Source organism: Artibeus jamaicensis, unplaced genomic scaffold, assembly GCF_021234435.1.
Source record: "Artibeus jamaicensis isolate MK-2021 breed Jamaican fruit bat unplaced genomic scaffold, CSHL_Jam_final scaffold_847, whole genome shotgun sequence".
In the NCBI taxonomy this organism is placed as follows: domain Eukaryota; kingdom Metazoa; phylum Chordata; class Mammalia; order Chiroptera; family Phyllostomidae; genus Artibeus; species Artibeus jamaicensis.
The window spans coordinates 7,752,370-7,779,670 of record NW_026522057.1 but is presented as its reverse complement, the minus strand read 5'-3'; the positions used below and the strand labels follow the sequence as shown (position 1 = coordinate 7,779,670).

At 54.1% G+C, this 27,301-nt stretch overlaps 1 protein-coding gene across 1 annotated transcript in view; it reads right to left on the bottom strand.

Moving 5' to 3' along the window:
• The window catches only part of GRIK3 (glutamate ionotropic receptor kainate type subunit 3), a 209,613-nt gene that overhangs the window by 39,755 nt on the left and 142,557 nt on the right, over positions 1–27,301 (bottom strand). Inside the window, exons 4-9 of the mRNA XM_037149722.2 lie at positions 26,885–27,066; positions 24,530–24,583; positions 14,148–14,321; positions 13,367–13,510; positions 7,299–7,406; positions 3,938–4,051 (exon numbers count right to left, since the gene is read on the bottom strand). Coding sequence (XP_037005617.2) covers positions 3,938–4,051; positions 7,299–7,406; positions 13,367–13,510; positions 14,148–14,321; positions 24,530–24,583; positions 26,885–27,066 — 776 coding nt within the window. The remainder of the gene's footprint in view (positions 1–3,937; positions 4,052–7,298; positions 7,407–13,366; positions 13,511–14,147; positions 14,322–24,529; positions 24,584–26,884; positions 27,067–27,301) is intronic.

Sequence of the window (27,301 nt, the reverse complement as noted above, 5' to 3'; positions counted from 1 at the left end):
ATAGGGAAGGGGTGGGTTTGCAGGTAGCCCACACCGAGATGGACCTCTGCTACATCCAGACTCCAGGGCGCTGGGGCTGGCCCTGTTCACCAGAGCCAAAGCAGTTAGATCTTCCTGCCTTGTACCTGCCTATCACTCAATGCGTTGCCCTCACAACACACTGCCAGAAGGGCAGCATCGTCCCCTCCTGCCCCCCTGCCCCAAGTGCTTGCAGCCACTGGTGCTGGCCCTGCTTTTAGGCTGTCACAGCACAAGGCTGGATTTCAGCCAGAGCAGCTGGGGCTGGGCTTCTGCCCACAGCTGGTACAGCTGTCCCGAAGAGCTCAAGCCAGGGCCACCTAGGGCTGGGGGACATGAAGATCACACTGAGACTTTTCGGTGCAGTCTCTGGAAGGTCTGGACCAGCTCTAGGTCTTCAGGTCGCCCCAGGTCAGTCCTCGTGTGGAAGTGGGTGTCTCTCACTCAGAGGACTCTGAGGAAGGACGTCTGCCTCTGGATGTCTGGTCAGCAGCCATGTGAGGTCAAGGCAACGGGGCCAGGAGTAGGGAATAATCATGACGTCAGGGCCATGAGCTCAGAGGTGGCCAGGGCAGGGGATGAGACGGTGGCTGGGATCTGGAGTTTTACATACAGGTAGGAGATGGCAGCTATGAGGGTCTCATGAAGTCACAAGCGCCAGTGCCTTCAGGAGCCGGTCGGGAAACAATTACACAAGAAGCATCCACACGTGAACAATAAAGAGGTGCTAGAGTGGTCCGTGGTGGGCTAGGGAATGCCCACGGGGCCTGAAGGGCATTTAAATGCAAGTCCAAAGTTTATAATGCACCCTGCGCTAGAGAAAACCTCTGTGACCATGGTCAGGGGTCAGCCTTCAGTGAAGTTCGGGGTTTTACTTGAACTTCAGAGAATTTCTCTAGAACTGTCATTCTGCATACTGTATTAAGCCCGAGCTTCCTGGAGACTGGATTTGTAATCAATAATAATATGAATTAATAACAATGAGAGCTATCACTTAGCATACAGTCTGTGCCATTTATATTTATTAATCATCCCTCTCAACTCTATAAAGTAGGTATAGTTATTATAACCCCTCTTTTTCAGGTGAAAAACTGAGACACAGAATGGTGAAACAATTTTCCAGGCAGACAGCTAGTGAACAGTAAAGCCAGGACTCAAACCCAGAGTTCTGTGCTCTTAACATTATCACACAGTCTTGCCCCTGTGTCCTGCTCACGCTGCACGTCCCAAAGAGCTGCAGGGCTCATGTTTGCCTGGACGAGGGCAGTGGCACAGATGGAGCTGTGTCCAGGCGGCGGGCCAAGAGGGGGTCCTTTCCTTCTACTTCCCCCGAGTACCTGGGAGCCACCTGGTCCTTCAGGTGGGAAGTTCCTCTGGTGAGCAACTTGAGTACAAGCAGGTAGCTTTGCAAGAAGCTTCCAGGATTGACCAAGAAACTTCAAGAAGAACAGGGGAATATCTTCTGGATTCTTTCTCTGCTGGTGTAGAAAAGTCCTCTATGCCTTTGTAGACAGGACTTATGCCCTTGAAATCAGGCTGCTGCCATTTTAATAAAAAGTTAACCCTGTGGCCTTTCAAGGCATATTTTGCCTCCTTTTGGTACATGATCTTCGGCTCGCCTGTTACCGTTAGAATATTGTTCTGTGGCTGAATCACCTTCACTCCCCCAATCACCTCTCCTCCCAGTCTTTTAAAGCTTATACTCATTTTACCTTTTCAAGTCTTGCCTTGTAAAAAGCGCTTTATTTATTGATAGCTCACATTTTACGGAGCTCTGCTTTTAATCTTTTAGCAGTTCTTATTATTTTATTTTTACCCTTTTATATTTCAGCGTTGTCACACTTTTATCCTTTTGCTTTCTGACATTCTGGTTTTACAAATTTTTTTTAACCTGGTCTCGCCAAAGCTGTTAAATATTTATTTTAATTTTTCATCTTTCTTGATCGTGTTCCTTTTCATTATTCTCTTTATTATTTTCCTTTTAACCTTTTTATTTTGTTCTCTTTCAACTCTCTTTTTATCTTTTTCTATTTTTATCCACATCAATATTCTTTTAATTGCTCATTAGTCCTCACTCTAATCCCTTTGCTCTTTTTAATCTTTTTTTTTTTTTTACAGTTTTTTTTCCCTGTTCCTAATGAGATCTTTGGACTTGCTGATTTTAACAGTCTGGTTTTTATATATTGTAGTTAACAAAAAGTCAGTCGATAAAGGCAGGCAAGATGCATGGTTATCAGGGGACAATGCCAGTGGGAATCTCACCCCAAACTGGCCGGTGGGTGGGCCGGTGGGGTGGGCCGGTGTCCCCCCAGTCCTTGTGCTCTGGATCAGCAGAGTGTCCCGAACCCCAGTAGGTCCCTGTCATCTCAATCACAGCCCCTGGAGCCTGGGGCGGAGACCCACAGTCCACAGTGCCCCCTAGAAGCCAGTGGTAGCCCTGGTGTCTGTTCGTCAGGGCTCCCGGGAGGATGGGGTTTCCACCCCTCCCTGCTCCACGGTGCCCACTGCCCAGGTACTGAGCACACTGCCAGTGAATCACACCAGAAGGAGGACACAGGGCATCCAGTAGCACCTGGCTGGGCTGCCTCCGGTGGGGGGCAGGCAGGGCCAGCCTTGTGTGAGCACCATGGAGGGACCAGGCATGGGGCGCCCAGCCCTGCCCCACCAGGTTCCATCCTGTGACAGTCTTACTTTATCCACACACTCCAAACAGAGCTCTTTTTCTGTTTGCTTTTTGAAGAGAATGATCTTACCTTGTGGTCCTTGCAAACTATAAAGGGAAGCTGACCAGGGCCAGCTTCCATTGGCCCTGGCCTCCAATGGTGCTTGGTCAGAACCCACCAGGCTGTGACTAGGCTGCCCCCCTGCAACATGGCCCAGTGTGGGCCCCCAAGAGCAGTGCTGTGTCTCTGGGAGGGAGGGTCCTGAGCCTTGTCACCCTGGAGGCTTTCCAAGAGGGGCTGGCACACGGGGTTGGCACAGCACTAGCCACTCAGAGGAGGGCAGTGTCCTGACTGAGTCCTGCCCACCCTGAGCTCCAGAGTGCAGAGACCCTAGGAGACCCCCAAAGCCACTCCTTGGGTGGACATGTCCGTCAGGAAGTGGCACTGTTCAGTCTGGGAATGGAGGGAGGGCGGCAGGTGGAGTGACCATTGCCAAGAGCTCTCAAGATGGGGCACTTTGGAGTGAGGCGTGTGTGGGCTCCCAGTGCCCAAGGGGCTCTCAAGGTGTGGCCAGAGCACCCACCCAGCTGGCGGGACCCCTGAGAAGGGTCTATCCCTGGGGACTGAGGTGGAAGAGGTAGACCCTGAGTCCTGGTTCAGAGGCCAGGTTGACCCTCCTTTCTTCCGCACCACCATGGCTTCTATTTAGACTTCCAGCCCAGGGAGTAAGTGGCAGACACAGAGGAATCTGCAGAAGGGACCGGCCACACAGGTCTCAGGTGGGCGCGAGGACCGAATGCCCTGGCTTTGGGAGGAGGCCTCCGGCCTGTGGCCCTGAGCAGAGTTGCTGTGTCCCAGCACTCTCTGTTTTTAAAATTTTTTAAATTATTGATTTCAGAGAGAGAGAAAGGGAGAGAGATAGAAATAGAGAAACACGGATTTGTTGTTCCACTTACTGATGCCTTCATTGGCTGATTCTTACATGTGAGTTGACCGGGGATCGAATCCACAACCTTGGCACATCGGGATGATGTTCTTACCAACTGAGCTACCTGGCCAGGGCTCCGAGGGCTGTTTTGAGCAGCCTCTCTGTGCCCATCTTCCTGCAGCTCCACCTCCCCCAACTTCCAGCCTCCCAGCATCTTCATAAGAGGCACCCTGTCGATGAGGGGTAGAGCAGTGGGGGTGTCTCCAGCCCTGATGGCCATCCCACCCGCACATCAGACAGTCCCTCCTGTGAGGCCGCAGGCTCTTACCAGCACTGTGGTGACAACGAGTGACCTATTTGTCAGAGAGTCGGTGACGTTAGGGCCTCGGCCTTTGGCGACCTCTGTGATGTTGAGCCCCTCGGCAGGACTCCACACCCCAACCTGGATGGACAGACAGACAGAGAACAGGGTGCTGAATCCTCAGTCTTTCCACTCTGTTTCCATATCAGCAAGCCCGTCGTCTTCATCTCGTTCTTTATGACCATCTCTGTCTTGGCTACCATGCTTGGAGCTAAGCTTTCTGACAGGCCTACTGCTTCCTTCTTTCCAGGAGGAGAATCCCAAGGTGGAAAGTCTCCTGAGGTCTGCCCCATCTCCCCTGGTGACAGGCCCTTCACAGCTGATGGGGGAAATGCAGAGGGAGAGGTGATCATAAAGGGAGCCCAGGGGAAACAAACCATCCTGGGGTGGAGCAAATGGCATGCGGAAATCAGGGGTCCTGGGTCAGGGTCAAGGTCAGGTCCTCCCCAGGGACAGAGTCCCTCTGAGCCTCCTACCTCCTGAGGAAGACCCAGGCTCCCAGCTGCTTGCCCACCGGGTCTCAGCCCCAGGGGCAGCTCTAGGGCCAGATGCCCTCCAAAGCCCAGGACCGGGCCTGGGGCCAGGGAGGTGTTCGCCAGCACCTGTGGAATGAGTGAAGGGGCACGGAGATGTGCTACACACAGGAAGGCGGGCTGGGCAGGAGGCTGGGCTCCGTAGCTGTTTGGGGGATGGTAGAACAGAGTGGATGACCCGTGCTGGAGGCCTGGATGCTGCTGGGTTTGCAGGGAGTTTGCTTTGTGGTTTTACTTCTAAAATTGGCAGATACCCTGGGGAAGGCAGCTTAATGTCTATCCCCACAGTGCCCTTGTTGCTATCGGGCCTCAGGCTGGAGGGAGGTGAGGGAAGATCAAGTTTACAAATCACTCTAAAGCCCTGGGCCTCTTAAAGGTCCTTTTGGACCCAACTCTGCCCAGCCCTGCGCCAATCTCAGCTCCTCTTTCTCAAGGACAGGTTCAGCATGCCTATTGTGTCCTTGGCGCAGTTGGGGGTTCCTCAGGAAACTTAATCAATTAAACAGAGAGACCAAATGCAAACATCCCATTAAGAGAGCTGTGCAAGGCAGATAGCAGAGAGACACGTAATTATGCTTGGGAAATGCTGCCTTAATCCTCCCAAAGCCACCCGCTAGAGCCGGCTGGATCAGCAATGACCCAGCTTAGCAAACAGAAGTGATGGTATGAGAGGCAGAGTGGCCGTGCTTGGGGGCTCAGCACCCTCTCCAGGCAGGATCTCCTCTTTGCAGACCTCCTGGGGCAAGAGGAGAGGAGACAAGGAGGCAGCTTGAAAGACGCCCTTCTCTCAAGTGGGCTGAGCTCAGCATGAGGGTCCATTGCAGCCTGCCTGGGTGCAGGAGGTGCTCACCAAACACCTGTCTAGAGTCCAGATGAACAGCAGGAACCCTTGCCCTAGCAAACATCTGTTGAGCTCCAACCGAAAGCCCTGCTCGACTCCAGGCGCTGTGGGGACGTGAGACACTGAGGACTGAGGATAGTTAGGACCAGAATTGGGGTGGCTGTGATCAGAAGCCTCTGAGGGGGACCTCTGCAGTCAACCCTCGTCCAAGTGCGGTAGGGTGTTAGCTGTGGTCAGTTCTCCCCAGTTGCCGAGAGAAGGATGCGGTGGGTGGACTCAGTGGAAAAGGATGGATGCTTGATGACCACTTACTGATGCTGGCACAGGCACAGGAGTGGGAAGTGGTGGCATGTGTGCCGTCTAATTGCTATCCTTAGAATTTCCAGCTACCCTTAGAAATGGACAGCTGAGAGAACAGCGATGAGGCAGCTACTTGAGTGAATACTGTATCGCCATAGTACTGCCCAAGGAAGAAGGCAACTCCCCAGCACTGGGGGAGTTTAAATAGAAGTGGGAAGACTACTTAATGAGAACTCATCTATTGTGGATAGGGCTGGATCAACTGGCCTTGAAGATTTTAGAAGCAGTGGCCACAGGGCCTGTCCTTAGGGACTGATGCTATATTCGGCATCAGAGAGTTGCAGAGTTATGGTGAAGTTTCCCTGGCCACCCCTCCCCAAGACAGTGGCCCCATGAATCTGTGGGAAACTCAGGAATGAATGGAGTAGTAACCTTGGCCACAAGATGCAACCCAGGCAGAGCCACATCTGTGTCAGAGAAAATGAACCGTGGAGACAGAGGCCATTTCTGCAACCAGGGTGATTGATTGCATGGGCGAAGGCCCCGAGGTGCAACAGGAAGGGAGTGTGACTGGGCCATGGGGAGTGTTGCAGGGGACAGTGGACACCAGGCCTGGAGGGGAAAGTTGGGGTGCTTCTCGGGGAACCTTAAAGGCTGGAGAGGGACCGAAGCTTACTGACTCAGCACCAGGGAGTGATGGGCAGTTTCAGAGCAGGGAGAGCTGTGTGCTGGGAGGTTTCACCTGTGTGTACACTCGAATGGATGGAGGGCTCAGGGCTGGAGGTAGAAAGCCAGGAGGGGTGTCGGCATAATCTAAGGAACAGGCCTGGACTGGGGCAGGCAGGCAGAAGAGGAATCAAGGACTCCTGAAGGCCCACGGACATGCGAGCTGGCCCCCACGCTTCCTGGCCCCTGCTCCCTACATTTTATACACTCCCAGGGTTGGGGAGGTGCCCTGGTGGCTACCAGGGACCAGCCTGCTGTGGGAGGAGAGTGTGGCTGAGCTTCTGGCCCCTGAGATCCCAGGGAACACTGAGAACTGGGAACTCATGGTGAGTCCGCCCTCTCAGTCCAGCAGGCTGACCGCGCTGGAATATACTGAAGGTTCCCAGGATCATTTCTATGGTGGCCCAATGGGAGTCCCCAAGGCCCCAGTGGGCCTGCTTCCCTTGTCCAAACTCCCTGGAATCATAAAGGTTTTCGAAGGCTAGAGCAGTTCAGAAACCACTTGCTTCAACCTTTCTCTAAGAGTCAGTCACCTTCGGTGTGCCAGACAAGCAATTACTTTGCTTGATTTTTTGCTTAAATGCCTCTGGTGACAGTGAACTCACTCCTCAGGCAGGCAACCCTGGTCCTTAGAAAGTTTCTCTTACCCAAGGATATGTCTGTCCCTCTGCCCTAGGACAGCCCTGCAGAGACGTAAGGGACAGTCTGCCTGCCCCATGAGCCCTCCATTACTTTTCCCACTTTAAATAGCCCTGGTGGCCGGTGTCCAGTGGTCTGGGTGTCTGCCGTGGCCAGGCCACTGGGTTCTGCACTCCTCGCCTGACCAGGGCTTTGTGTTCTCCGAAGGGCCAAGGTGCAGGCCACACACCGGGTCGTGCCGAGCCGGCCACGTTGGGTCTCGGCCCCTCCCGCTCCCGAGCCCACACACCTTCTCCAGGCCGTCCTCCTTCAGACTGATGATGTCCAGGTCGAAATCGGTCCGTAGGCCACTGGTTTTGTTGAAAACGATTCGTCCGGTTAATCCTTCCCATTGAGCCTGCCGGAGAGGAGAGGGCAAAGCGGCAGTTCCTCGGGCTCATAAATCATCATTCGGTACAACTGTACAATGCTTCATTTTAATTACTCCTTGCACTGATACTGTTCCCCCAAGACCATGATTAATTAATAATCACCTCCATCATTGCTCGGGCTGTGGTGCGAGCCAGCGATTTCCATAAATTCTATTATGCTCTTTAGCCAGCTTTACATTTGCACCTTCTCGTGTACAACATCGATCTCAGACGCGTTCAAATGAGCCCCCGCCTCGAAGCCACAAGCAGGGGAAGCCCGTGTCAGATCCCCAGAGAGGGCCAGGGAGGCAGGCGGGCAGAGCAGGGTAGGCGAGCCCTGCTGGGAGGTAGAAAAGCCAAGGGGCCACGTCGGCCCCAGCTGGAAGACCAGATGCTTGGAGTGGTCCCCAAGAGAGCCAGGGGAGACAGAGAGGGTCGCCTCTGCCACCCCCAGCCCCAGCCCTGTGGCATCAGAACGTTGGGATCAATTGCAGTTAGTTGTGTTACCTTGGGAATTTCACTGCACTCCTGCCTCAGTTTCTTCACCTATAAAGATGGAACCAATAATTGAACCTTGTACCAAAATGTGATGAGGGTGACAGGAGGTGAGTCCTGTGAAATACTCAGAATGGTGCCTGGTGCAACCCAAGCCCTGAATAAAATGGTACCTTTTCATGAGCATCACTGACACAGACAGAGGCAGATAGAGGTTCAGAGAAGGTTCAGGATCCCAACTGAGAAAAGCTCCATCTTCTGTGGAGATCAGAGGTTGGCAAACCACCTGCCCGATGCCTATTTCTGTCAGCAGTTTCTTAGCTCATAGCCATGCCCATGTGTTTACCTATCATCTTTGGCAGCTGTTTTTGCTACAACTTCGGAGCTGAATAGTTGCTACAGAGGCCGCCTGGCCTGAGAAGCCTGAAATATTTACAATGTGGTCCTTTGCAGGAGCCGTTTGCAGACTGCTGTTCCAGATGATACCTGTCTGGTGGGCCCAGAGAGTCGGCTCTGCACAGCGCTTCACACTGCGCGTCCCCTGGGACCCCCGCAGCCATCCTGGAAGGCGAGGAGCCCATTTTACAGATGAGAAAGCAGGCCCAGAGGGTCCCCAAACTCACAGAGTGGGAAAGAGGATGAACCGAGCTGGAGCCAGGGTCTCAGGGCCCAGCCCCCAGGTTGGAGTGGTTCCCTCCTCCCTGTCCTCTCCCTCCTTGTTGGGGTTAGAACCCAGCAGGCACATAGGTTAAGAGCCCGGGATGGGTGGCTTCCTGTGTCTGGGGATGGAACAAACCTGCCCATCCTGGAGTCCTTGGGAACAAAGGTGGGCTGGGAGTTCAGAGGGGGCAAAATGTGGGAGCTCCTACAGCTGCGGCTGGCTGGCCTGAGGGCCCAGAGCACGGGAGAAGGGGGTCTGACTGTCAGAGTCTTTGCGTGGCCACACTGTGCTCACCACACTGGGGTCATGGTCCCTTACAGGTTCTGAGAAAGGCTCCCAGGCTCCCCCTGGCTGAATGTCCCCTGTGCCCCCGCTTGCACTCATACTTTGACACACGAGTCCATGGGTCCACGGGTCCAGATCCCCGGAGGCTTACCTGTTGATCTCAAACTGAAACTTTGGGGAATCTGTGAGCACTTGAGCAGCCCCAAGGCCACTGGAAAGTCTTCCTATGCACCTAGACAGCGAATGCGGACCCTGGCCCAGCGTTTTGCACAAGGAATCTAACCTCTTTGAGCTCTAAGAAGGGGAAAATTACCGACTTCCCTAGATTGTGTTTAGACTACAAAACTGGTGTATACAGTGCTTAGCACAGTGTTGGACATACAGTTGTCCCTCCTGACCTGCAGTTTTGCTTTCCATTGTTTCAGTTACCTGTGATCCTTAAATAGTACACGAAAAACTCCACAAATAGGCAAAATTCATGAGTTTTAAACTGCACGCCATCCTGGGTAATGTGATAAAACCCTCCCTTTCTTCAGCGCATCCACTCTGTACACACGCCCCACCCCGGCGTCACTTAGTGGCGGCCCCAGCATCGGGTCGACTGTCACGGTGTGGCAGCCAGCGCCTGTGGGAAAGAGACCCTTGTCGTACTTCACAATGACCCCAAAGTGCAAGGGCAGTGATGCTGGCCGTTTGCATACACCAAAGAGAAACTGTCAAGGGCTTCCTGTGAGTGAAATGGTGGAAGTTCTAGACTTAGTAAGGAAAACAATTGTACGTTGAAGCTGCTAAGATCTATGGTAAGAACAAATGTTCTACTATGACATTGTCTGATTTATAAATTAAACTTTGTCATAGGTAGGTATGTATAGAAAAAAAAATATGATCTGATACTGAGTGTGGTTCCAGGTGGGACGTATCCCCTGCAGACAAGGGGGGACATATATACACTATGTACGATCCTCACAAAGTGGTTTATATTATTCCTTCCCCTTGTTGCTTCCTTCCAGCTCCTCCTATGGACTGGGGCTGGCCCTAGGGCTGCATGCGGGCCAAGGCCTGAGGCCTCAGTAGAAACCCTGTCACAGAGGACTCATCCCTGCACGAGCTCTCTCGGTTCCCATCCCAGCCCTGCCAGGCAGGTGTCACCCCATTGTAAAGTCATGGACACCGAGGCTCCAACAGGGGCTGAGCTGTGCGGGCCACAAGCAATGGCGCTGCAGACACCCTCACTGCTGGGGCTGAGGCGAAGAGCATGGGTCATTGCTCCCATGTCAGGTGGGGAGATCTGTGGAGCCCGGGGAAGATGCATCAGACAAGGGGAAGACCACTGCTCATGGCCCCAAGGGGAGGCTCAGCTTCTCTCAGGCTGGCTCCCCAGCCCCTGTGCCCCCATCTCGGTCTGTGGGCTCCCACACCTTCAGGCTATCTCCTGACCCCCAAGGGAAATCACAGCAAGAGCCTTCAACCCCGCACTCGTGGTGGAGTGCTTCCTCCTCGTCAGCCGTGGAGGAACTAAATGCCAGCAGGTGCAGCGCCTGTGGGTGGGCGGCGGGCAGGGGCAGGGCCAGGGCAGGGAGCCACTGGCAGCCCCTCCCCATGACATTTCCCGGCCCTCCCGCCCCTTCCGGCAGAGGCTTAGGACTCGCTAAATGAAAGATGCTTCACACGCTCTGAACTCCGGCCTGGCATTTTCCAGCTCCTCTCGGAAATGCCAAGTCTTTAAAATGATTTACTGTCACGCAGTCAGATGGGGAGACAGGCAACTTGGAAATGGTCCGAGGGAAGACTGCGCCGGGCTCCCGCCGGGCCCCAGGGGCCGGTGCTGGCCAGCCGCGGCACCGCGGGCCAGCCAGGTGGTTGCTCCAGACCTTGGTCTCCACACCCTAAGGTGATGATTTTCAACCGGTGTGCTGCAAGAATTTTTAAAACATACAACATCTGACTATTTAGTCAGGGGCACTGACCTCTTTTCCCTTAGAGTGTTGAATAAGAAAATGACAACAATCAACATAACAATAGCCGTCCAGTGTGAGTGAGTCAAAATCACACCTGTTTCATTTTTCCTGTGAGATCAGCAAAAAATATATTTTTTGTATGTCAGAGAATTGTAGTAATTAGCTTACGTTGCCATGAGATTTTAAAAAAGGTTGAAAATTGCTGCACTAAGATAAGACAAAGATGTTTCTAAAAGAGCTCTGTACAGGTGGGGTGGGGGCGTTCACCGTGCTGGGGATGGGCACACCCACGGGGGCCTACCCGCCCCTGGAGGGAGAAGGGGGCTCCCTTTCCTGTGGTGTGGACAGTGAGGGTTCAGCTCCCACCTGGGCTCTACCACTGGGCTGCAACCATTCCGAGGGGTGAGGGATGAACACACAGAGTGGAGGGTCCGGAAACTACGATCTTTCACTAACAGCCCTTCACAGAACACGAAGCCCTCGTGGTGACGGTTATGATGACAGAAATGGAAATAATCGCAGTTGGTCTGTTTGGCACTGGCTCTGTGCCAGGCGGTGTGCTGGTTTCATACCCACCATAATGCACTGAATCCTACAACAACCCTCGTATTATCTCCATGGTACAGAGGAGGACCTGAAGCACAGAGAGGTTCAGTAGCTTTTCTGAGGTTACCCAGCTCCAAAGCGGTTACCTTCAAAACTACTTGTATCTGTCTCCTAAGAAAGTCTGGTGACTCCCTTGGGGCCTGACTCACCAGACCCTGACGCTGGCCTCGGGCCACTGAGCTGGAGGCCTGCCAGGGAGGGAGGTACGGGAGGTAGGAGTCAGGCCTCGGAGTCCCTGAGAACAAGCCAATGAGCACGCAGGCCAGCCAGGCCTTGTTCGGGGCAGTGGGCGTTGAACTTCCTCTGCATTTTGAGGGGATGAATGAGAAGGGGCCATCGGGGTCCTCTTGTACTGAAACAACTGATACCAGAGTCCCTCCCGGGAGTGAGGGACCTGGGGCCGATGCCTCCTCACAGTGACTATGAGACAGTGTTTGCCTGGTGATGAAACATATCTGGGGGTGTCCAGGAACTTGCCTAAAGCCACACAGCTGGGCAGAGGCAGAGATGAACTCCAAAGGCACATGCATCAAACTCCCAAGCCTGTGTCTCATCTGTATCCCTGTTGGTGTCATTCTGAAATGCAGGAGGAGCTGTCACGGGCCTCATCACAGCAGCAACGGTGAGTGAGGAACCTCCGGGAAAGCCGCCCAGTCCACGGAGCAGGAGGACGTGTCTTTCTTTATAGTTCACCCTTGGAGTGGTGCTGTGCTTTGGGTGTAGGGGTCCCCCCATGAACGCAGTGACCACTGACACCGGCCTAGGCCGTGAGCTCGGGGAGTGCAGGGCTCACCTGCTCTAGCTCACTGCCTGGTCCACACAAACATCTATTGGATAAATGAACTCCCAAGGCAGCCGGCCTCACTTCTGGCCCACGGCGCTTGCTACACAGAGACTGTCTATATGATCCCTCCTGGAGAGCTGCCCTGAAGTGCAGTGGGGGTTGTCCTCACAGGGTTGCTCTCTCTGACCCAGGACCTCCCTGGCCACATCTCGTCCCCATGAGCCTTCTTCATGCACCATTTACTGGGATGTGACAGGGCCCAGCCCTGGGCAAAGGGCTTGGTGCATAGTTTCCCACTGCCGTCCCCACAACACCCGGAGGTCGGCATGCCCACCATCTTCACGACCCACCGAGGAAGCTGATAGCCACCTCAGCCGGAATCACACAGCCCAGACCTTAGCTTCATTCATCTGTAAAATGGGAGCAATGAACTGCCCTCCATAGTTCACAGCGACAGCGGTGCTGGGGAGAGTCCTTTGAAATTAAAAGTAGGCACGGTATGTTTCCATGGTCACCTTCTCGGCAGCAGGACAGGTTTCTGCTCTCTGGTCCCGTGGATCCGCTCTACAGATGAAACTGCTCCATAGTTGCCGCAGAGCCAGGGGAGCCGGGTCCTGGCCGGGACTGGGGTGCGAAGTTGGTGGATAGACCCGTGACGTAAAGGGGAGTCTGTGGGGCTGGTTGTTATTTACTGAGCCTCCTCTGCCTTCTGCGCTGCACTAAGTACTTCCCTCGAAGTCCCTGTTCCCCTTCACAGCATCCACGTGAGAATGGAATGCTTCCTACCGTATTGTACAGACAAGCAAGGCTCAGCAAGATTCTTGAGTTTGCCCCGGGGCACACAGCCAGAGGTGAAGCCCTTTGTTGTACTTTAAACCCGGGCTGTGTCCTGCTGACAGTGCTGACCACCCACTGAGTACCTACTATGTGCCAAGGACTTTGCCTCTCAATCACACTGTAAGATTGGTAAGATTGTTCTTATGGTGCCTGTTTTTACTCAGGGAAACTGAGGTCCAGAGATGTGAGGCAACTGGCCCAAGTTCAGGTGGATTGAAAACTGAATCTGACTCCCAAACCTGGGCCCTTGGCTACTGTGCAGCACCACCTCCACCCAGGGAGATGGCCTTGGCCTTGGTGGGTGATGTGGGAAGTACTTACCTCCTTGATGAAATTCATGAAGCGGCCGCCAAAGCGCCAAGCCTTGTGCCGGTGGCACTGCAGGGAGTTCACGGTCATCTGGGGCGCCCTCTGGTAGCACACGGACACGATGTGGACGGCGTCATACAGCAAGGCGGCGTCGGTCTGGAGGGGAGGGCCCAGGGCCTGCCTGAGAATGGCTCCTGGGAATTCTCTGCCCACCCTGCCCTGTCCCCCACCCCAGACACATGGAGTCCTGGTGAGGGAAAGGCCACGAGGCCCCAGAAGTGACCCTGTCTGTGTTCCAGTGACAGGCCAGGCATAGGTTGACCGCTGCTCTGCAGGCACCGACTCCCACCCTCTGCAGCTCAGAGGGTGGCAGTCCCTCCCACCCCATCCCACTGCCCTGTTGTTGCCTGGGCCTCGCCCACACCGCCTCCCTCCTGCCTTCCCCAGCCTCTGCTGGTCATAGCCAAGAGCCCTCCAAGCCCAGGACCCACTGGTCCTTATCACAGCTCTCTGTAACCAGCTGTTTACCCGCCTGTACTCCCAGTCCTGGGACAGGCAATGTCTGACTCCTTTGTGTCCCAGCCCCTAGCCTAAGGTGCAGCCGACACAGGGCAGGTCACAAGAAGGGGGGTGTAGGAGGGAAGAAAGAAGAGGGAGGGAGGAGAGAAGGAAGGAAAGAGTAAGGAAGGACAGATAGGAAGGAAGAGAAGGAGGGAAGGAGGGAGGGAGGGAGGGAGGAGAGAAGGGAGGGAGGGAAAGGGGAGCCCCGATCTGGCGCGCCCTGCTACCGTACCATCATCACTCCGTCCAGCAGACCGGACTCTGCTCGGGGCGCGGCCTGCAGCCGCTCCATGGACCACTTCTCCACGATGGCCGAGACGTGGGGGCTGTCCACGTTGAGGATCCGGAACCCTGTCAGGTTCACCCCTGAGTAGCGGTAGGGCTCCAGGTCCAACGCATAGAGATCCTGGCAGAGAGAGGTTCACGGAAATAAAGGTGTGTCCACTGTAATGGCCAGCCCACTGACCCACACTCCCCACAGCTGACTGCAGGCCCCAGGGCAGGTGAGGCCTGTGGTGAGGGGGCGCCCCAAGAGCACTGCACCAGGAGTCGGTCTCAACACCCGACTGCCTGGTGGTCGACCCCACGCACTCCAGGGCCTCCGGCAAGTCGCTCCGCCTCTTTCTCCATCTAACAAATGGGGGCCATATCTCCCCTCTGGGACCCGGTGAAGCAGTTCATGTAAAATGCCCAGCCTCGAACACCAAAGTAGCTTGACAATAGTCACGATGGTCATTTTCTCCAATGGGGGAGCCCCACTTTGTGGGGCTGGTCCTGGGCATCTCCAAGTTACCCAGAGTGAGTCTGAAGGGAGAATTTTATTCCTCAAAGGAGGGTATTTGAAAAGCCTTTTCTGCTGGGGATTCAGAGTGCAACTGCCCTTGTGCCCTTCCCTCTCCTCGTCTCTGTCACAAGCTGGGGCCTCCAAGGCACAGCTGACTGGTGGTTAGCCTGCCTGTCTGTCTGTGGGCCAGGCCACCTCCAGTCTGGTGCAGCGGGCAGGCCAGGAAAACAGGCCTTCCTGCACGGGGCAGCCCCGCCTCGGCCCTCCCTGCAGCTCTGGGCAAGAGCGTCAGAGGGAGAAGCCAGGTGCTCAGCTGAAAAGAGATGGGGTGTGGCAACAGGAGGGGCAGAGCAGGGCTCTGACCTGTTAAGAAAACTGACCCCAAGCTTGGAAATAAGGCAGGAGAACAGCATGGGAACATGGTTTACCTGCCCACCCAGGGTTGTGTGATTCTCCTGGGGAGCACGCCTAAGTTTGACTTTGCTCTTGGCTGCTGGTCACAGGCAGGCCCAGATTTCGGTTCACTTGTAGGGTTTTGTATGTAAGAGAGAGAACCCTCACAGTTGTGGTTTCATTGCCCTGTAGGGTGCTGATCTGCTTTGTTTCTAACCTAGCAGCCTTACCCTATGTTTTCCCCATCAAACACCTGGGCACTCGATCACTCCAAAGCCCTCTGAGCCAGCATGGCCATCCTGCTGGCGCCCTTGTTAATGGGTTGGTCCATCTGTGGCACAAGTTTCATTCTATATTCTATTTTTTTAACTGTTTGAGAGAATATACTTTGACACTGTAGGTTGGTCCCATTCCACTAGTGGGGAAACTGAGTGTGAAGTTTGTTGTTTGAGCTCCTCCTCATCTACACTCTGTTCTCCACAGCCTTCCCTCGCCAAGCAGTCTTCTACTCTGAGCCCTTGTTCGTCCTCCCTCCTGGGTCCTCAGGCTTAGTCACTGCATCCCATGCTGGGAGACAGGGGCTGGGGACACTTTTCTTGCCTCTCCATGGCTGCAGACATCAGGAGGAGCATCCAGCCCCATCAGAGTCCCAGCTTTGGTTAAGTTTGATGGTGGCTCATGGGAAGGTGATGAGTGATACAACCTCAAGCCACAGAACAGTTCTCATACTGTGCTGGCTTCCTCTGGTCTCTGAGATCTTCCTAACTGTTGCTAAACTCATCCTGTTCTTTCTGAACCCCCTTCCTCCCAAATGCACTTCTGAAATGCACTGTGTTAATTTCCTCTTGGCAGGCTTAGGGAGTAGATCAACTTAAGCATGAGCAAGAAAGTTTAGTCTCAGCCTTGCCCAAACAAATATGGCCCCAATTTGAGGCCAGGATTTGGGATGGGGAAGGGGCTGCATGGGAGCAGGAAGCAGAATCTTGAGCAGATGGGAGATCTCTACTGAACTGGCCAGAGTGTGTCTGTGTGGCCTTAATCTTAGTGGGAGCAGAGGGTGGTCACTGTGCTCAGTCCTGCATGAAGAGTGTATCACCTAAACATCACAATGGCCTGTAAAGTGGGTATTTAACAGTATTCCCTTTATACAGATGAGTTCACAAGGCCAGAGGGGTCAGGGAGTTGCCTGCAGTCGTAAAGCTCATCAAGGCGGGGCAGAATCTGTACCCAGGCCTGTTTCAACGGTGTGTTGGAGCTGGCTCACACTGGCTTGGGAGAGCTCACTGTCAGCTTGGACTCTGCGTTCAGTGGCATCACACTGGTAGCTTCACATTTGCTATCATGGGAGTATTTACACCATGGAAATTGGCAAGCACTCGAATCTGGGTTTCTCTCCGCCTTTTGGAAAGGTGGTTGTACACATTTACTAGCACACCATGGTCTGTCCTATTAAAAAATCCCTGTGCTTTATGTCCCCAGTCATCGTCAAACACAAGGTATTCATCAGAAGTGTCTTTGGAGCTTTTTTGAGAATGTGTAGGCCACATTCACAAAAAATGGTGGGGCGTGGGACGTCTGTGTTTTGCAAAGCCACTCATTTAAGTTATTACTTCTGAGTGGGAAACACGCAGAACTTAGGTGGGGATACCTGTGGAACCGGGAAGGGAACAGCAAGGATGCAGCAGGGGGTGGGGGACACAGCTGGAAGGAAGGCTTCTCTCCCCACGGCTCCTCCCTGACTAGAGCTCACTGCGGTGGCTCCAGGGAATGGCGAGGAGTAGAAACCATGAGGCCAGGCCATCCGGGTTCAGGGTTCCTCTACTCTCATTGCCTCGGTTTCCTCATTTGAAAAATGGGGATGCTAGTAGTGCCTACAGTACAGGGTTGTCACGAGGAAGAAAGGGGTTATCGGATGTGCTGAGAACACACCTGGTGCGTGGTACACGTGGACAGAGCCCCCAGGGACAGCACCGGGTTGTTGGAGGGGAGAGGCAGATGGGAGCTGGGTCCTCCTGCCTTGGCCCTCTGGGCAACGTGAGGACAACTGGGACGGGCTAACATCTACTGGGCACTTATAAATCTCAGAGCGGCAGGCCGGTTCTAAGTACCGCCTATGTATTAACTCAGTTCACAGTTCCACCTTGCAAGAAGTGTGTTATTATCACCCCGTTTTAGAGGGACGGGTTGTGGAGAGATTATTAGTCTTTTGCTCAAGGCTACACAACTGGGGAGCAATGGCATCAAACCCTCTGCCCTATGCTGATCCAAGCCTCCCCCCGGCCCCCAGTCCACACGCACCGGATATTACAGTCAGCGCTACCCCCCACCCCGGAGCAGTCAGAGGGGCCTGCCTGAAGGATGAAGCCAGCCCTGTCACTCCCGTGCTAGGCATATTTCAATGGATCCTTATTGCCTTCTCAGAAAAGAAGTGCAACTTCCTTTGTATGGTTTACCAAGATCTTGGCCCCTCTGGCCTCACTTTCCTTTCCACGCCCTCCAATTTTTTTTGCCCAGAAACACTGAACTACTTCTGGCCCCCTTTCCCATTCCTCACAGGCCCCTGCCCATCATTTGGCTTCTCATTCCCGAGCCGGTGCCTTTGGGTGTGTTCGATCCCTAGGCCAGAGCACCTGTCTTTGCAACTCTTCTCGGACAGGCTCCTTTCTGAGGTTCAGCTCCAGTGTCGCCGTCTCCGGGAAGCCTCCCTGACTGCTCCTCTACCCGTGTACAATAGGGTGGGTCAGAGGTGTGTCTGCTCTTATCCTGGGGCCCTGGGACTTCACTCCATGGACAATAATTGTCTGTGTCTGAGATGTCTCCCCTGTGAGCCCTTGAGCCAAATTCTCCCATCCACCGAAGTGGAAGGAAGGTCAGCTTAGGCGAGGAGCTTTATGGGCATCTAAACATCGCTGGGAAGAGTCTGACATGGACAGACTAGTGTTCCACTTACTGATCTCAGGGGACGCTCTCGATGGGACTGAAAGTGAGAAATGGTTTGGTAAACTACCGGGGGTGGAGGATGAAACCCATGAGGGGATGGCTTTTGGAACATGAGATCTTACCTAAACCACTTTGAACAAGGTAGGTCTGCAACGATGGAGGGATTTTGTTTTGCAAAGTCGTGTCTGCCAGTTTGGGGCCAGAACTGAACTGCTGGGGCCACGGAAGAGAAGCTGAGCTCTGCCCCCAGGGGGCGCCCTCCTTGGTCTACCCCTGCATGGGGCTCAGCCTCCTCTCCAGTTCGATGGGTACCTGACACCTAAGGTCTGAAAGATGCCAAAGCATTAGCCTGCCCAGGGCCTCTGTGACTCGGCACTCCCTCCTCTAGGACCAGAGGACAACTGGACTCAGTGGGAAGGCAGGGTGGCATCTCTCGCTTTAGTGGGGTCTTGGGTGTTGGTGACAATAGCCCTTCCAGTCTCCAGAGACAGTCTTTGCTCTGCTGGCGTGTACGCAGAGGCTGTCAGGGGGTCCAACCTTCAGGCGTCTCTGGGCCATACTGGAAGAAGAGCTGTCTTGGGCTACACATCATATACAGAAATACTATGGAAAACGCAAAAAAATTCATAACGTTTTAGGTAAATTTATGATTTTGTGTTGGGCTGCATTCATAGCCACCGTGAGCTGCGGGTTGGACACCCCCGCTAGGCCATCTCACGCAGCCTCGGAGGTGGCACAATGGAGTGGCAGGGCTGGGGTCACCTTCCTCCCTGTCACCTCAAGCCTGGCTGGGCTTTAGCTGCAAAGTGCTGGAGGGCTTGTGGCACCAAATGCACCATCCCCGTGACATGAGGGCAGCGACAACTGGGAACTGGTAAAGAGGCCTCTTTGTCCAGCTCCAGTTTTTTCATGCAAACCGCCCCAGGCTGAGACCCCAACTGCTATACACAGTGAACTGTGCGCAACCTTGCTGCTTGGCAAAAAGTTGCTGTTCTCCATGCCAAATGTTGACACACTGAATTCAGTATCGACGAGGGACCTTTTAGAAACATTCAGCATAACATAATAGACTAATTCATTAGCACCCCATGGGTCTGACTGGGTAGAAGCTGAAGCTCAGAAAACATCGCCTTAAGGAATGACAGATGAAAATATCTTCCCCATGATATAACTGTTATTGCTGGGAAGTGGCATTAATTGTGATTGCTTATCTATTAATTTATTATAATTCTTTTTTCACCTCCAGGCTTTTACCTACACATGACATGTACCGGGGCTCAGCTGGGGCTGATTAACGCAGGGTTATCTGGGAATGGCTCAAAGCTGGCTGGAACAGATAATGGCAGCTGGGGTAATTAAAATGTCTTCTGCGTGGGAGAAGCAAATTTGGAGAATTTTTTAGAGGCGAAGAGTTGGTGACATGGGTTTCCTAAAGGGAAGGAGAGAAATGCCAAATGCCACTGCCTTCCTCCGCAGTACAGCCACGCTGACCAATGGGCAGAGGCGGAGTCTCCCGGGAGACTCTCAAGCCAACAGGGCTGGAAAGAGGTCCCAGATTTGGAGCTGGAAGCAGGCCATGGGCTGGGGGAGAGGACCCGGAGGACAGAGCTAGTGCCCTGGAATGTGGGGGGCTGCTGGGGGACACCCTGGTGGCTGCTCCCACCCCAAACATGCCCTGCTGCAGAACTGTTTGTGTTGCAGGGTCTTTGATCCCTGGAAAGATCGGTTTCCCTCAACTCTCAGAGAGGCGTGGGGCAGAAGGGCAGTGGGCTGGAACAGCCATGAGCAAGACTGGAAGTCAGAAACCAGGGCCTCTGTCACTGATCTGCTGTGAGATTCTGGGCAGATCACTCAACCTCTCTGGTTGCAGGCTTTCCCATCAATCACCTGGGAACACAAACTCTGCTCTGTGAAGAGGAAAATCAGTGATGTGGAGAAAGGGCTTTGGAACCTGCGAAGTGTGGGCGCTGCTGGGATTTGTGGAGGCTTTGCTGACTCTATTAGTGTCAATCACCAGGTCTGGCCCATCTCAGCCAGAGGAGACTTCTTGCAGGCTCTCACCACGACCGGCTTCAGCAGACAGCTTGGAGTGGGCAGCTCCCGGCCGAAAGCAATCGTTGCTCTGCCCCTTTCTTGCAGAGTGACCTCTCTGAGCCTCAGTTTCTACTTCTCTGTAAAACTGGGGGAGCCATACCTTCTTGGAGAGTTAGTTGCATTTAGATGAGATGAGGTATGCTGAGTACACAGAAAACGTAAGCAGGAGTTTATTTAATTAATCGATTTAACTCATACAGAGCATTAAATGCCAAGCACTTTCCTAAGTGCTTTACTAATATCAACATATTTAATGTTCAGCACAACCACCCTGTGGGTAGCACTGCTACTGTGTGGTTTTGTAGATGAGGTGCAGAGAGGTGAGGTCACCTGCCTGAGGAAGTGAAAGAATCTCAATTCTAATTCAGGCACACGGACTGGCACCAGAGTCTACGATTTTTCCTGACTGTTACTGTGGCACAGACCCTGATCATTTCACTGATTACTTACTACTTTGCACGGCAGTCACTCATTCACGCATTTGTGAGCACCTCCTAGGTACTGGAGACACAGATGTGAATCGGGTCTGGTCCTTGATCCCTGTATGCATGGAAGGAAGCCTACCAGCTGGTGTTGAACTGATCTCCGCACGCCCTTTCCCACCCAAGCGCCCAGCTGTGGGGCAGCTCAGGACGTGGCTCCTCCATGACCTCAGAGAGCAGAGGGCTGCCTGGCCAGCAGCCGTAAGGAACGAGGAAAACAGTCTGCACCTGGACGTCCCGGCCCTCTCCAGGCCCCTGTCTCTCAAGGCCCCCGTGTTTATCACGAACGTGTATGATTTTCACATACCTCTACTGTCCCCTCTACTGCTGCCGCCCCCTCCCCAGCCCTGTAAGTAGCATCAAGGCCGAGGCGGGGCGGTCTGTCCGGCGATCCGCCCCCATCGGGCACGCCCCTGTAACGTGAGAAATAGACGCAGGTCCACATCTGCTGGTCCTCTGGGTGTTTTTTTTCCTTTTCCCAGATTATCATGAATACAGGTACAGCTCCCGGCTTGGAGCCCCTGCGTTACGTTAGCTCAGTACCTACGACCTAGAGAGCCTCTGAATCGGCTGTTAGCTGAGTAGTGAGTAAACGAATGACTGAATTAAGGAAATGAAAATTGAGGAGACACGGGCCCTCCCTTCAGGAACTCCAGCTGTGACCCTGGGTGGGCACCGGCATTAATGGGGAAGGCACAGGAGGGCGGGGCTGGGAGGTGCTGCTTCCTCCAGACTCCTGCCTAGAAGGTCGGCTATGGCTATGGGGCTGCGGGCCAAATCTTCAGGCCCTGCTGCTCCTTGGCTCCCTGAGGGGTCACCTTTCTGGCCTTAGAGTGAGGCATGAGCCAGGGAGGAGGGGGTTTTAACTGAATGTTTAGAGCTAGAATCTGAACAAGGCCTGACAATAGAGATGGCTTAACCTCGGGCCCTGTGTGGACGGAGTGGGGGAGGGGCCGTCCTCTGGCTGGGGGTGAATAAGATATGCGAACTTAGTTCCTGCTGTTTTTAAAGGGAACTCCCAATGTCCCATGCTTTCAGCGTGGTGGCTGCGTCTTGGATTCTGTGAGCCCAATGTACACCACCTCCCACCAACAGACCTCAGCTGATTGGCTGAGGAGTAGTCACCTGTCCCAAGGGTGGTTTTTACAGTCTGGCTGATGACCCAGCTACCACCCTGGGGACATTTGAAAATATAGGGTGGTATTCATGGTGGGCAGAATATTCTGGAATCATGGACTATCCAACCCCAAATGCCTATAGAGTGCCCTGGTGAGGAACACTGACTGGTGCTTGGCCAGTCAGCAGTCTGACCTGGGTGGGGGTGCAACGCTCAGAGAAAGAGGTGGTGAGACAAGGCAGAGGAAGAATGGGTGGTCGGTGGGGAAGGGACGAGCCCAGGGCAGCTGTGCTGTGCTGAAGTTTCCAGGGGTGGAGACTTTGATTAAGGAGCAGAGACAAAGAATAGGGGAGGAAGCAATAGGGGGACGGAGAAAGAGAGAGAGAGAGAGACTGGCTGAGTCTCAGTGCAAAGGGTTGGAACCATCATCCTGTCATGTCTAGAGCTGCTTGGATTTAGAACCACCCTCCCTGTCTGCTCTCGTGGCCGAATGGCTGATTCCCAAACCTCCAACCTCTACCTAATAACTTGAAGTGACTTGAATAAGTTCTGCTCCTTACACCCAAAGAAGACCAAACAAAGGATCTGAGGCCCTGAGCCATTACAATTAATTGTTCCCATTTTAGAGACAAGAACACTGAGGCTGGGGAGTAAACAGCCCACATGATAGAGCAGGGACTCTTGTCCTTATCTGTGCCCCAAGGCTTGTTCCCCTCCCATGTACTGGAAAGCAGTGTGCGGGGTAGATGGGCATAGTCTGCAGTGGACCTCAGCAGTCCCGGCCCATCTGCCTGCTCCTACAGTGGCCCCTGGTCCCTCCTCTGTATTTTCCCATCATGGATGCCAGGACTTGGTCAGAGCAACTCCGAGTGGTGAGAACTCAGAGAGCTGAGCCAGTGGGATACAGGTGTGAGAAGAAAGTGCTGAGCTACTGACACAGGCTGATTGGGACCCCTAACGGCCAGAAGTTGGTCTCAGCCCTCTAGGAGCCCAGGGTGGAGTGGACAGGGCTGCCGTACCAGGGACGGGGCTTTGGGGTCCTGGATCGTGATTCACCCCACCTTCCCATCCTTGCTTCTCTGCCCACCCCCCAACTCCAAACAGGTGGAATATCAGGGACCTGGTGGCCTCACCCTCCAGTTCCCATTGACTTTCCAGGATATAGCATGGCTGAGAGAAGCCAGCTTGGGTGGGCAGAAATCCAGAAGGGTCTGGGGAAGGAAGGTGCCTGGTCCTAGTCACCAGCTTCTGGGATCCCTTCCTCTTTATCTGCCCCCTGGCAGGTCCCCAGGTCTGAGCTCTGGATCAAGAGAATGTGCAGGAACTCTGAGCTCTGCCATGGATATGGGGTGCAGTGGGTGAGGGGTGGGGTGCCAAGCAGTGGGGTGCTGGTAAATGCTAAATAACCAGCTCTCAGGTGAGAAGGGGTAAAAACCCCAATTTGTAGTTTTTGCCAACCTCTGCAGAATGCATACTCCCATGGTGGCCAATTTCAAGCCGTCTACATGATATCACTAAACGTGGAGCTTGGAAGAGATGACCACGGCTGGCTCTCTCAGTCTGCCAGAGAGAGCCTGCTCCAGCCCTCTGCTGAAGAGCTCACCTGCCTCCTAGCCTTTGCTTATGCCGCTTCCTCTACGAGGCACATCTTCCCTCTTTTTACTCCGTGAACTTCCACCGATCCTTCAAGGCCCAGTCCAAAGCACCTGCTTTCTGATAAAGCCCGCCTCAAATTTTCCATCCTCCACTAGGCCCTCAGCATCTGGCCTCTCCTTCACTATGCCCCACGGCCAACTGTCCAGGCCTGTGGTGGCACGAGCCTGCTATATTAGCTGGACATAGAAATGCAGACGGGACAGGATGGGAGCTCCTTGAGGGCAGGGCCAGGCGCTGATCATCTTGAGATGCTCGGTTGAGCACAGGGCTTGGAAAGGAAAGTCAACCGGGTGCTGGATGAACGAAGGAACACAGTCGGAAGCCAGCAGGGCTGCAGCTGCAGGGCTGATGCAGACTGCGGGAGCTTGTTTCAGCAACAGGGTAGTTGGCAATGCTGTCACTTGGGGTGGGAAGAGTCCACCCCAATCCCCAGGGAGGTCAGAAGGCACCTGGATCCAAGGCAGGCAGTTTGGGTGTTGGTGCTCTTTGGCACAAGGAACTCTTCTTCTGCTGATCTCAGACCACAGCTAATTATCCTAATGGGTTTAAATGGCCCTAAATGTTCTCCGAGTTTGGACAGGACCCATCTGGAGCTTGCAGGTGGGCTGGCCCGGCTGACGGCGAGTGGGCAGACTCTGACATGGATGCTATAGGAATCCAAACTGGCTCTTGTTGTTGCAAGAGGCCTGAGACATGTGTGGGCTAGGAGCCAAGGGTCAGTGTAATAAGAGCTAATACGTGTAGCTCTTATGTGAACCAGGAACTGCCTTCGGCACTTACTTTGTCCACTCATTGGGTTCTCACAACATCCTAGGAGGCACAAGCCATCGCTATGCCCATTTTACAGAGAAAGAAACTGGGGCAGGGAGGTTAAATGACTTCCCCAAGGTCTCATAGCCAGTAAACGGAGGGGCTTCTGTTCACACTGGCAGGTTCCAGAGTCCCTGCCCTTAGTCACACATAATGTCACTTCTCTGAGTGGGCGGGCCACCAAGACATGTTTGTGCTCCTTCCTGGGGCCACGCCCACAGCCCCAGAAAGGCAGGTCCATCCTGGATCTCCTCTACCTGCAGCACCTGCCCCACCAGGCTGACTGTGTTCCATGGGAGTCCCACCCCCAGCCCCGCCCGGACGTGGAGGTACATTACCAGAGTGGTGAATATGAAGTGGTAGTACTCTGTCATCATGCCCATGGCCATGGCCTGTGAGAGAGCAGAGCATCAGCAACCTGCAAGGACCCCCAAGCAGCCCCCAACACCCTCCCGCCCAGCCACCCTGCGGTGAGGACTGGGTGGTGGGACAAACTGACGGGGTTCAGCGAGGCTGGCCACTTGGAGTGCGATATTCTCTGAGACCCCCTCCAAACAGTGACCGTGACGGCTGGCAGGCAGCAGTGGATTTCACATGGGGAGTGAGCTGTACAATCACTTGGAACAGATTAAAATGCAGCCTCTTGGGCTATATTCTCCAAAAAGATTCCGAATTCCATGGGGATGGGTGGGGCCTGGCTGTCCATCTTTTTAGTGAGCACCTCTGGGCCTGCTGCATAATCCAAGATACTTTCTCAGGGGCCCTGACCCCACTCACTGAGCTCAGTGTCCCAGGTCTGAAGAAAGGCATTCAGGTGCCCTGTCCCCACCCGCCCTGCCAGGCCCAGGAGGAGGGTCTGTCCTCCACCGCAGCCTCCCAGCAAGGGCTGACCGCAAAGCAGGCCACGGGGCAGCTGTGGAATCACTGCACACCCCCATGGAATCTATATTATACACACTTCATGCATTTTGTTAGCAGACTGGAATCTGTAGTACCAACGACTGTGTGCATTTTCTAGAGTACTTCAGAAGGCTGGGCCCACATAGTGCTCCGAAGGAAAAATGTCCCTGGGTCAAGTGCACTTAGAAAATGCCACACATTCACTCCCCCTCTTGGAGACTGACAACCTGCATCCACAGGTTAAAGGCTCAGAGAAATCCTCGACTGGCAGACACACTCATCTTTGTTTAGTTCAGTGTTTAGCTGAGCCCAGAATCTCTATTTTCAGTTATGTTTCCAGGTCAGACAGACCTGGGAGGAAATTCTGACATGCAGGCTGGATGACCTAGGGCCCATTACTTTCCCCTTGAGCCTCAGTTTCCTCATCTGTCAACTGGGCACAATAACTGAGCCCACTTCCCAGGGGGCAGTAAGTGAGGAGCTATGTGTACCTCACTCAGAGTGACTCCTTAATAAACCAAAGTTGCAATTGTGATTATTATTGTTACACACGCTGGGAAGAGAAGGGATGCCCTGGACACAGTTGGCCGGGAAAGTGGGGGTTAAGGGATTTCTGGGGGATGGTGTCTCCTGGACGGTGACTTTAAAGTTGCTCCACACCCACTGCTGGCTATGAGGCCGCACTGGGATAAACTTGGTTTTTGCCTCACCTTTCTGAACCCTCCATAACCGGGTGAGGTAGGGCCACTCACTCTGTCCACAGGGAGGGGATGACTCCAGGGCACTTGCTCTTGGCAAAAGGATTCAAATTCTCCAGTGAGTTTTTTAATCACCATGTGAAGGAGGCTGGTGTGGGGCTTCCTCAGAGGAAGACAGAGGCTGCCATTCCCTCGGGCACCCTGTGGGCCCAACTGAAGGTTGGGACTTGAGCACCACCTGCTCCCGGGCCTTGAATCACTCCCAGCCCTTGCTCAGCACCTCTTCCTCTGTACTCTATGTCCCCCTCCCTGCTACCTGCCTCTTGAGGTGTCATGTGTCAGGACCCCCCAGAATACCTCCTCCAATCACCAGGGATGCTTTCTGGGACCACTTCCTTGCCTTTTGGTTCCCATCAGCATGGTCTGGTTTTTCCTTGGAGGATGTTGTGGGCAATGTGACTGTTTCTTTCTTGGGGGGCTGGCAGAGCGTGGCTCTTGTTCCCAGCATGCCACACTGGGCTGTGTCCAGGACCAGCGGCCCAACCAGGACTGGAGTCATTCCCCTCCCCAGCTGTCACTGCAGAGCTGAGCAGATGGTGGGAGGAGCCTCTGTAAACCTCCTGGTTATGGGAGAGTAACACCAAATGCTGCGGGCTGTGGGGATTGGTCTTTAGAAGAGGCAGCGAGGTATTCTGGGGGCCGCTCCCGAGACCCCCAGGCCTCTCTGTGCCTCCCAAAGTGTCCTGTCCTGTCCTGTGCAGCTTCAGGCCCCTCTCTGCAGCCACTGCCTCGCCCCTGGACAGAGATGGCACAGAAAGCAGCATTTACGCAGCACCCTCCATGGGCCAAGCCTGGCTGTGGCTGCTCATCCATCCTCTTGAGTCCATCCTCACACCAACGTGGACCTTGCAAGGACCACTGTGTTGATTTTGCTGCTGGTGAGACAGAGTGACCACCCAAGGTCATAGAGCCAACAAGAGGCCAACTAGGGGCAAACAGATCTGGCTGACATCACACTTGTACTTGGGGAAGGGGAGGTAGGGAAGGCGGCGGGCAAGTCCCGAGCACCTGTCCCGCTGCCCAGCGCTCACGCACCTGCTTAAGGATCTGGGCAGCCATGGTGTGGCTGCAGTCGAAGATAATGCGGAATTCCCGGCCTCGCTTCATCTCCTTGAGCAGGGGGCGCGAGTCGTCAGAGTCGAGGGGCAGCTGGCGGATCTTCAGGCGGATGTTGTATCTCGATGGGGCCATGATGAGCTCCTGCAGTCGGATGAGCCCTGATAGGCCCCGGGGCACAAAAGACGTGTGCACACATGTATACAAAGTAATAATGGCAGACTCATGTACATATACATGCCTGTGGCCACAGATATGCAGACATGGAATTGTGGCCCACAGAGATATGTGCATGGGCACAGCCACACATGTCCAGACACAGGCACCTGCACTCAGCTGCACATGCCTGCACACACACATAGATGTGTGTGTACATACAAACATATTTGCATACAT